Genomic DNA, 9,102 nt, shown 5'->3' on the forward strand with positions numbered 1-9,102 from the left:
GAGAGAGAGAGAGAGAGAGGGGAGAGAGAGAGAGAGAGAGAGAGAGAGAGAGAGAGAGAGAGAGAGAGAGAAGAAAGCAAGGAGAGAGACGGGTTTTGAAGAGAAACAACAAAAATCCTTAGACATAGCAGAGAGCAGCAGCAACTTGAACAGAAGTGAGTCTGGGGGCGCTGCTTCGGCCCGCCCCCCACCTTGAGTCACTCTGTTCTCAGCCAAGTGGCAGCTGGTGTTTTAGGACTCGCCCCCCTCGCCCGGCCCCCACCCGCCCATTAGTGACCCCACCCGGCCTGCCCCTGCTTTAGGGATGGATGGTGTTGTCATGGCAACGGTAGTCTGGGGAGGGGGGGCTTTGACTTTGCATCTCCGAGCCCCTTCCCCCCCCCTTCATCTCCCCTTTTCCAAATCTCTCTGTTCCCATGGAAACAGATTCTCCAAATATCTGTCCCCACCTGGAGCCGGCCGAGGGAGGGGCCCCCAGCACCACCTCCGCCATGGCCCTGCCATCAGAGTTTCCTCCCCACCACAGGCTGTGTCTCTGCCACACCCCCCGCCCAGGGCTCCCCCGCGCCTCTCTGGGGACCACAGAACACGTGTGTCAGCCGCCTCAGCTGTGAGGCCCCAGCCTCCACCCTCGAGGGTCCCAGGAGTCCAGGACTCAGCTCTTACCTTGACATTGCAGGCCCTGCTTTCCAATGCCCCTGGAAGAATCAAGGATCTAAGGTCAGTGCAAAGAGGGGTATCAGGGCCCTCCCACCTTTGCAAATCATAGGTTTGCGGCTTCCCATCCTCACCCAGGTGTCTGTGTGAGTCTCAATCTCTTTCTATTAGAACCAAGAAATTCTAGTCCCAGCTCCTTTTCCCTTGGACCCTAAAATCTAGCTTCCAGCCCCTCCTCCCTCAGACCCAGGAACCTAGGCTTCACCACCCCCCACACACCCTTGAGCCCAAAAATGGGTGCTACAGCCCCTTTCTGCTCAATCGCTTGGGGACCGGTGTGACATGACCGACCCTCAAGTCCCCTCCCTCTTCCTCCAGCCCTCTCCCCCAGTCCGCTTCCCTCACCAGATGAAGTCGGTACAGTGACTGCAGAAGGTTGGCTGCTTGAAGAAACGAGCGGTGAACTTGTGACTCTTCACCTCGTGGACCACCTTCTGTCTCAGCGCCCCCTTTCTGCAAAACAGGGGCCGGGGTCCCCCCTCTGAGTCGCCTCCGCCGGGGCCCAGACCCGCCATGGCCCCAGGAACGCAGTAGGGACCACGATCTGGCCCTTTTTCTGAGGAAACAGGTGGACGGGAAAGGGAGACTCCGCAGACTCAGAGATGGGAAGGACAGGGGCGAGGCACCTAACGGTGAGCGGAGCAGGGTAAGAAGCAGCACCCCGGCACCGGCTGCACCGAAGGGGGAGCAGGCGGGTGGGGTCAGAGCAGAAGGCAGGGGCACCGAAGAGCCGCAGGCACGGGCGGCGGCGGGAGCTCTGACTCCCGGCACCTGCTGAAATGTAGAAGCTGGGGGTGGGGGGGTGGGGGGGGGAGAGGCGTTGCCATGACGACCAAGGGGCGGGGTTTCAGCTTAAAGGAACAACGCCCCCCCCCCCAGAATCCCGGACAGATGTCCCCTCCCTCCTCTCCACGTGCACACACCCATTCCGCAGGCTATATACAGGTAGGGTACATCCTCTTACACTTGTCCATCCCTTTCCCCCCAAATCCATTCCATTCTGTCATCCTGGTCCCCCACACTCCACTTTCCTCCCTACTCAGTTGCATGGGTCGGTCTTGTCAGGCTCGTGAATCTGGGCTAGATCTGTGGGTCTCTGGTCATATTAATCCTTGAATCAAGAAACTTTTGTGTTCAGTGCTGAGGACTTCCGAATGAACCGAGAGGCTAGCGTCTCACTCCCCGTGAAGCTGCAGCCTCTTTATTGCTCTCTGATCTCTGAATTTACAGCTTCGCCTCCCTCTGGGTGTGTCCCTCCTTTCTCTCCTGTTTCTTGTCTCTTCTTCCCTTTCTTCTCTCCTCTGTGTTTTCTCTCCATTTCCCCAATCTGCCTCTTTCGTTTTTTGCTCACATCTCTCCTCATGCCCCACTTGGTGCACTGGAAGTGTTTTCATCTCCACCTTCCTGCCTTTCCCGGTCTTTTCTCCACTAACGTATGTTCCCTGCTTCACCTCTCTGCCCGTTAAGTTCAGCGTTTTCCGATGTCCGTCACTCCCTGCTTTTGTATTTCTCCTTTGCTGTCGCTAGGGGATGCGCTCCCTGAATAGTTGCCTGTCCCTCCTTTCCTATGCCTCTTTCCTTCTGTCCCCTTCTCTTGGACCCATTCAGAAACAGGATTTTTCTTTTAGGCTCTGTGACCCTCTTTGTCTTTGGGGATCCCTCCCCACTCCTTGTGACTCTGTCTCTAATGGTCTCTTCGCCCTCCGCATTCCCCTGTCTCTGGGAGTCCCACCCTCCTCGGTGTCTCCCTGTGACCGCTTCCTCTCTGGGGTTTCTTCCTCCTCTATCTCCCTGTGAGTCTCAGAGGCTTCTCCCCACTGTATCTCTGCCTACAGCTCTCCGTCTCAGGAGGTTCCTCCCCACTCCGTGTCTCCTTGTAACTCTCCATCTCTGAGGGCCTGCCTCCTCGGTGCTCCATACGACTATATCTGGTTGTGAGGGTTTTGTGGATCTCTCTGTGACTCGGTCTTGGGGGGTCTCTCGTGTCTCCCTGTGACTATCTGGATGGGGGCTTCTCCCGACTCTTTGTCTCCCTGGGATTTCCCAGGCACCCCCACCAGATTTACTCGCATGCGTTCCTCCCCCAAGCCACGCCCCACGGTGCGCCTTTCCCGTAGTTCTGGCACTCCAACCGGTCCTTTCTGGCAGGAAGCGGCTCATAGGTCTTGGGGAACCCTGGCCCGCCAGACTGTCGAGCTCAGTGCACTCTGGGACTTATAGTTGGGACTTCGTACGGGCAATTTTTGGGAAGCAATATAGAACTACTCCTCCCAGCGTGCCCTGCGCGTCGGGCTGGACGCCGGCATTAGCGAGGTTGTCTGTTTAGCACTACGCCTTCTTTGCGGTTTTGCTTAGCTCGCGGTGGCGTCGGGATTCCAGAAGGTGCCAGGGAGGTGGAGGAATTCGAGTCAACCCTTAAGCACCCTTCGCTGAACGCAGAGTTCCCTGCCCACCCTGCAAGCCACCTCTAGGTGTACGTGGCTTACCACAGCCTGAGTGCTCAGGTGCTGAGGATTAAACCGAGGACCTTGTACCGACTGACCATCAACACAACCCTCTAGCTGTTCTTTCTAGTATCTCCTAGAAGGTATTCTGAACCGGGTAGGGGAAGGAGTGGGTGTGATGCCCTCCTAAAGAGAGAAATTCATGCACATAGGTCTTGGTAACCACTGAAAAATAAAAAAAGACTTTTCTTTTGCCTTGAGTGCGTGTCCTAACTGGCCCTTCTCCTACGTACTTCCTGTTGAATCTTAAACCCGGGTCAAAAAGGCTGACGTTCCTATTTAACATATCAAAGCAGACCTGGCAGCCAGGTTCACCCTGCATTCCTCAGTCCCTTCCCCCAGTTGTCCTTCCGTGTAGAGCCCAACTAGCTTGGTTACACAGTTCTTCTGTCTACCTTTACTGTCCTGACCTCATGGTCTCCTGGCTCTCCCCTCCCCGCTCTCCTCACGGGACCCAGCTCGGTCCTGTTCACTCTGAACTCTCCCAGATGTCTTTCTCTGGCTATGCTCTCCCTTTTCTCTACAATAAACCTCCTCCACCATACCTAAGAGCAGTCATGTCCTTCGTTTTCCAAGTTACAGGTGGGGAAAAAAAAAAACGGATCCTGTGATCCTGAAACTTTTCTTTTTGGTTTTTCCAGACAGGGTTTCCCCGTGTAAGAGTCCTGGCTCTGCCAGAGCTCGCTTAGTTGACCGGGCTGCCAAATGCTGGGATTAAAGGCATGCGCCACCACCACCTAGCTAATCCTGGAATTGTCTTTAATGATTTATTTTTATATACATTGGTGTTTTGCCTGTGAAAGTGCCAGACACCTGGAACTGGAGTTATAAGCAGTTGTGAGCTACCATGTGGGTCCTGGGAGTTGAACTCGGGTCCTCTGGAAGAGAAGCCAGTGTTTTTAAGCCCTGAGCCATCTCTCCAACCCTACGCGTGTGTGTTTTCCGTAAGTGATACCTTATTCAGGTGTATTTCAGCAGGGATTGGCAGGATCAGAACTGGATGGAGTGGGCCCCTCTGGGGAAAGGGTAAGTTGGACAGGAGGTAGTCAAGGAGAAGGCAGATATGAGTGGAATTCAGGAGAAAGAATGGTGTCCATGCACCAAGAGTCTAGCTGAGAAACACGGGGAAAGGAGTGCATTTTGGAGAAAGCGTTTGCACTCAAATTGGAATATATATGTTTGTTCTTTTTTTTCTTTTTCTTTTTTTTTTTTTTTTTTTTTTTTTGAGGCAGGCCTCCCTGGGTAGAAGTGGCTGTTCTGCAGCTAGCTCTGTAGACCAGGCTGGCCTTGAAACCAGAGATCTGCCTGCCTCTCCCTCCTGAGTGCTAACATTAAAGGCAAGGGGCAACCATGCTCAGCTTGGACGCTAGATTTTTTTTTAAGGCTTACCTGTATAAGTCTGTGTAAGTGGTGGAGACCAGAGGGTGTCAGCAGTTTTAACCTCTGAGCTATCAGTCTCCTGAAACTGTTGTGAGCTGCTGATGTGGGTGCTATGGGCTGAGGTCAAGCATTTTTAACTGCAAGATCACCCCCTCTAGCCTCAGGACACTGGATTTCTGAGATTTTCCTCCTGGATCTCTGTCTGCGTTGCTAGGGAGAGGACTGCCAGGGCCTTGTACATGCTAAGCGAGCCACTTGCCAAGCCATAATGCTTTGTATTTCTCACGTACTCATGCGACTCTCTGGGGGAGAAATCATGTTCCAGCCGTTCTAAGCCCACAAAAGATGATAAATATCTGTGTGTGTCTGTGTGGCTGTGGGCATCGAGGCCAGAAAAGAGTTATCTCGTCACCTTCCTGCACTCTGAGGCAGGAAGCCAGCAAGCCCCAGTGGTTCTCCTGTCTCTGTGCCCCGGCCCCCATCCATGGCAGGAATGTTGCATGCATTTGAGGGATGCTCAGCTTATTCCATGGGTACTAGAATTCAAAGTCAGATGCTGAAGCATGTGCTTTTAACCAACCTCAGAGCTCTCATGGTTTTACAGAATAATTTGGAAAACAAAGAGGCTATGGTACATAGCTCAGTTGTCGAAGTGCCAAGCTCTGGGTTCAGTCCTTAACCCCTACATAAAGGGGAAGTGGTGGCTCATGCCTGCAATCCCAGCACTGGAGGTGGAGGCGGGCCTTGAGTTCATCCTCGGCTACATAGTGATTTTGAGGTCAGCCTAGGCTACATGAAACAGTCTTAAAAGAAGGGGAAAAAAATTCCAGACACTGCCACTGTTCTCTGATGAAGCGCAAGGTTCTTAGTCGCAACACCCCTCTGCCATCAAACTGAAGAATCTGGGTCTCAACCCTCTCTTCGAGCCTCCCCCCAGCCGTGATAAATAAAGCACGAGTCTTCCTGTTATCTTTATATTGAGATTCTAAAAAAGAACGTTATGGATGTGGGGGGTGGGAAGGGATGACTGACAGTAGGAGCCAGAGGAACCCAAAGCTCCAGAAAATTAAAAAAAAATAAAATATATATTTATACACTTATTTTATATATATATATATGTATACCAAGTAATGCATGTGAGTCCCAGAGAAGCAGAAAAGCAGCAGCAAGAAGCAACTAACACACACAGACCTGGGTGTGTGTGCAGCACACACAAGGCATTCCAACCCTGACCCCCCCCCCAAGAAAAGATTGTTAAGAGTTAAGGGAACTTCTCTCCTGAATGAGGCTACACAATTGGGGTGTGGTGGTAAACCTGTAATCTCAGCACCTGGAGGATTCAAGGGCAGCCTCAGCTACACAGCTTTGAAACCAGCCTGAGCTATATGAGACCCTGTCTCAAAAGCCTTTAAAAAAAATAAACAAAAAGCCGGGCGGTGGGTGATGGTGCAGGCCTTTAATCCCAGCACTCGGCAGAGGCAGGGGGATCTCTGTGAGTTCGAGGCCAGCCTGGTCTACAAGAGCTAGTTCCAGGACAGGCTCCAAGGCTACAGAGAAACCCTGTCTCGAAAAACCAAAAACAAAACCCAAAAGAGCTTCTTAGTTGTTTTGTTTTTGCCTTCATAGTCAGGAAAAAAAATCAAAGAGGCAAATAGTGCCTCTAAGGCCGGCAGAGGCCGCTTTTCTTCACCATGCTAAAGCGGGTCATGGCATTTTTAACACTGAGATAGGAGGGTGCCGTGACTGCCCCTCAGAAATACTTCAGAGTCGTCTTGAAGACCATGTGGCTATTTTGGAGGATTTCTGGTTTTTTTGTTTTTTTGTTTTTTTTTTTTTTTGCTTGCTTTTTGAAATAGCACAGAGAATAAGTCAGCAAAAGGTATCCATCCTTTGCTTCATCTAGGATAGACAGGTTTTCAGGAAATCTGGTAAAAATTCAAGAGCCAATTTTAAGCAAAAATGGAGTGACAGGTAGAGACAGACCCTGCTTAATGACTCCTGGCTACCGGGAATCACTGACCTCCAGGGTTTTAAACCTAAAGGAGAGGTGCGATACGCAGCCTGCTCCCCAGCCCTCCCCAACCACTTTAACACACACACAGACTAAGGCACACCTAAGGCAGACAAGCAGGCAGGCAGACATGCTTTGGCAATGAGGCCCCGAAAGAGGCCCATGGGTGAAGAACTGCAAAGGAGTATGGGATGTGTGGGGCCAGCACCTTTGAGGGGTGAGGGAGAGAAAGCAAGAATTCTGAGGGCTCCCAGGAAAACAGGCAGGTGACAAAACCAACCAGAGAACAAGAGAAACAAGAATAGGAAAGAGGTAAGACAGCGCGCTGTGGAGACAGCTCAGGGGCAAAACAGGATATGGGCAAACAGGTAGAGGAAAGGGAAGAAAAAGAAACAAGGAAAGGAAACAGTAAGTCAGGAAGAATACATAGGAGGAAGAGCTAATGGGAGGGAAGTAGGAAGAGGAAACGGCACAGTACTGAAAGCTTGGGTAATCAGATGAAGAGGCCGCAAGAAGGGATGGGGAGGGGAGCCCCTTGTTAACCTTAGACCTTGACAAACACCAGACGAGTGGAGTACACCAGATCAGACACATATGCCAGCAGGTTGACACCCGTCAGGATGGCCACCGCCAGTCGGCGGTCCCAGTAACACACTGAGTGCGGGTGTGTATAAGTGCAGCTGGCATCCGAGGAACGCCGGGGGAAGCCATGATACCTCTGATCAAATTGGTAGAGGGGCCAAAGGACAATGGCAGTGGCATACATGAGGACAGACAGTAAGGCCAGGCCTGACAGGAAGGTGGGAAAGGGGATGGGCAACAAGTTAGTACAATCCCCCAGGTTGAGCAGGATGGTCACCCCAGCTAGTATGAAGCAGATAGCATAGACTGCCACACACCACTCCAGGGCCGGCTTTTGCTGGTACAGAAGCGGTTCGCTGATGAAGGCAAAGATGATACAGGCTACAAAGGTCTCAAAGACTTTGAGCAGCCCTGGCACTGTAGCCATGTAGCCAGTGATCTCACCAGGCCTCGCACGAGTCCAAGCCACTTCAGTGGCATAGGCCAAACAGGCGACACAGGAGAAGGTGGTGGCGGCGATGGCGTGGTCCCGGGTACGTCCGTGAGCCATGAACTGCACATAGGTGGTGGGATAGATGATGGAAGACGACAGGCAGAAGAGAGCTGCATAGCAGGCGTAGGTGATGGGGAAGTTTCGCCATGACAGGGGGAAGCGGGTCTGGAGTCCGCCTAATTCCACGATCAGAATGATGAGGGTCACGGCAAAGCAGAAACACCAGGTGAACATGGCCCAGTTACCCATGGGCCCAGTCCAAGCAGCCACACTGGCCACCAGCGAGAAAGCCACACAAGTGGATATTAGCTGCAGGAGACGCAGGAGGCCCAGGGGCTGTGTCAGTGCCCGAGGGGACCCCACAATAGTGGAGGATGATGTCGTTGTAGTCGTGATGGTGGTGCGGGTTACTGTTACCGGCATGGCTGAGAAAAAACAAAAGCATTTGGATAAGGTCTCATACCAAGGAATCCAGGCACCTAGCCCCTCATCTGTCTTGGAAAAATTACTCTGAATTCTGAAAAGGGTTTATCTCAAAATATGGAATTTGTTGCTCAGGAAGTGGTGGTGAATACCTTTAATATCAGCATTCAGAAAGAACTCTGTGAGTTCGAGGCCAGCCTGGTCTTCAGAGCAAGTTCCAGGACAGCCAAGGCCACACAGAGAATCCCTGTCAAATGGGGGGGGGGGGAGGATGGAACTTGTTTATTAACTATAAGAATGAATTAATTGGTCAGCCGGGTGGTGGTAGCACACACCTTTAAACCCAGTACTCAGGAGGCAGAAGCAAATGGATCTCTGTGAGTTCGAGGCCAGCCGGGTCTACACAGTGAGTTCCAGAACAGGCTTCAAAGCTACATAAAGAAACCCTGTCTTGAAAAAAAAATGAATTGGTCATCTAGGTTCTAGGCTCATCCCAAATCCACCTGTGAGAGAAGTCAGAATCCAGAGACCCAAAGCAGCACTTCTTGCTCTCCTTCCCCAGGGACTCAGCAACCCCTCGACTCCTGAAGTATTGTGGGCCAGGGAGACAGTGGACAAAGGAACTTGTTGCCATCCTGGACAAACGGAACTGGATCCCTGAGAGACACCTGGTGGACGGAAGGAGAGCACCAACTCCTCCAAGTTGCCACTGACCTCCACATGTGCACACACAGAACCCACCCCAAATGCGCACCTAAGATGTGGTCTTGAGGATGTGGCTTAGTTGATAACATGCTCGCCTACCATTCAGGAAGGCCTGGCTCCAACTCCTGCACTGCATAGTCCAAGTGCAGAAGTGCAGACTGTGAACCCAGCATCTCAGAGGTTGAGATAGGGTTACTGTGAGATAGAAGCCAGCCTGAGTTAATCTAGGCCTGCTTGGGCTACAAAATGAAAGATGATTCTACCTACCTTTAAATATATATATATAA

General features: G+C 51.9%; 2 protein-coding genes across 5 annotated transcripts in view; both read right to left on the reverse strand.

Moving 5' to 3' along the window:
- Window positions 1-1,342, reverse strand: part of Prkcg (protein kinase C gamma) — a 30,067-nt gene extending 28,725 nt beyond the window's left edge. The window contains exons 1-2 of the mRNA XM_050129884.1: window positions 1,063-1,342; window positions 667-698 (exon numbers count right to left, since the gene is read on the reverse strand). Of these exons, the coding sequence (XP_049985841.1) occupies window positions 667-698; window positions 1,063-1,232 (202 nt within the window). The 5' untranslated portion in view covers window positions 1,233-1,342. The remainder of the gene's footprint in view (window positions 1-666; window positions 699-1,062) is intronic.
- Window positions 1,343-5,561: 4,219 nt separating this feature from the next.
- Myadm (myeloid associated differentiation marker) overlaps window positions 5,562-9,102 on the reverse strand; it is an 11,302-nt gene continuing 7,761 nt past the window's right edge. For all 4 annotated transcript variants that reach the window (XM_050129861.1, XM_050129858.1, XM_050129862.1 and 1 more), the window contains exon 3: window positions 5,562-8,112. In XM_050129861.1, the coding sequence (XP_049985818.1) occupies window positions 7,157-8,110 (954 nt within the window). In that variant the 5' untranslated portion in view covers window positions 8,111-8,112 and the 3' untranslated portion in view covers window positions 5,562-7,156. The remainder of the gene's footprint in view (window positions 8,113-9,102) is intronic.

This window comes from Alexandromys fortis, unplaced genomic scaffold (assembly GCF_014885135.2).
Source record: "Alexandromys fortis isolate MF-2015 unplaced genomic scaffold, M_Fortis_MF-2015_v1.1 scaffold_282, whole genome shotgun sequence".
NCBI classification, from domain to species: Eukaryota; Metazoa; Chordata; class Mammalia; order Rodentia; family Cricetidae; genus Alexandromys; species Alexandromys fortis.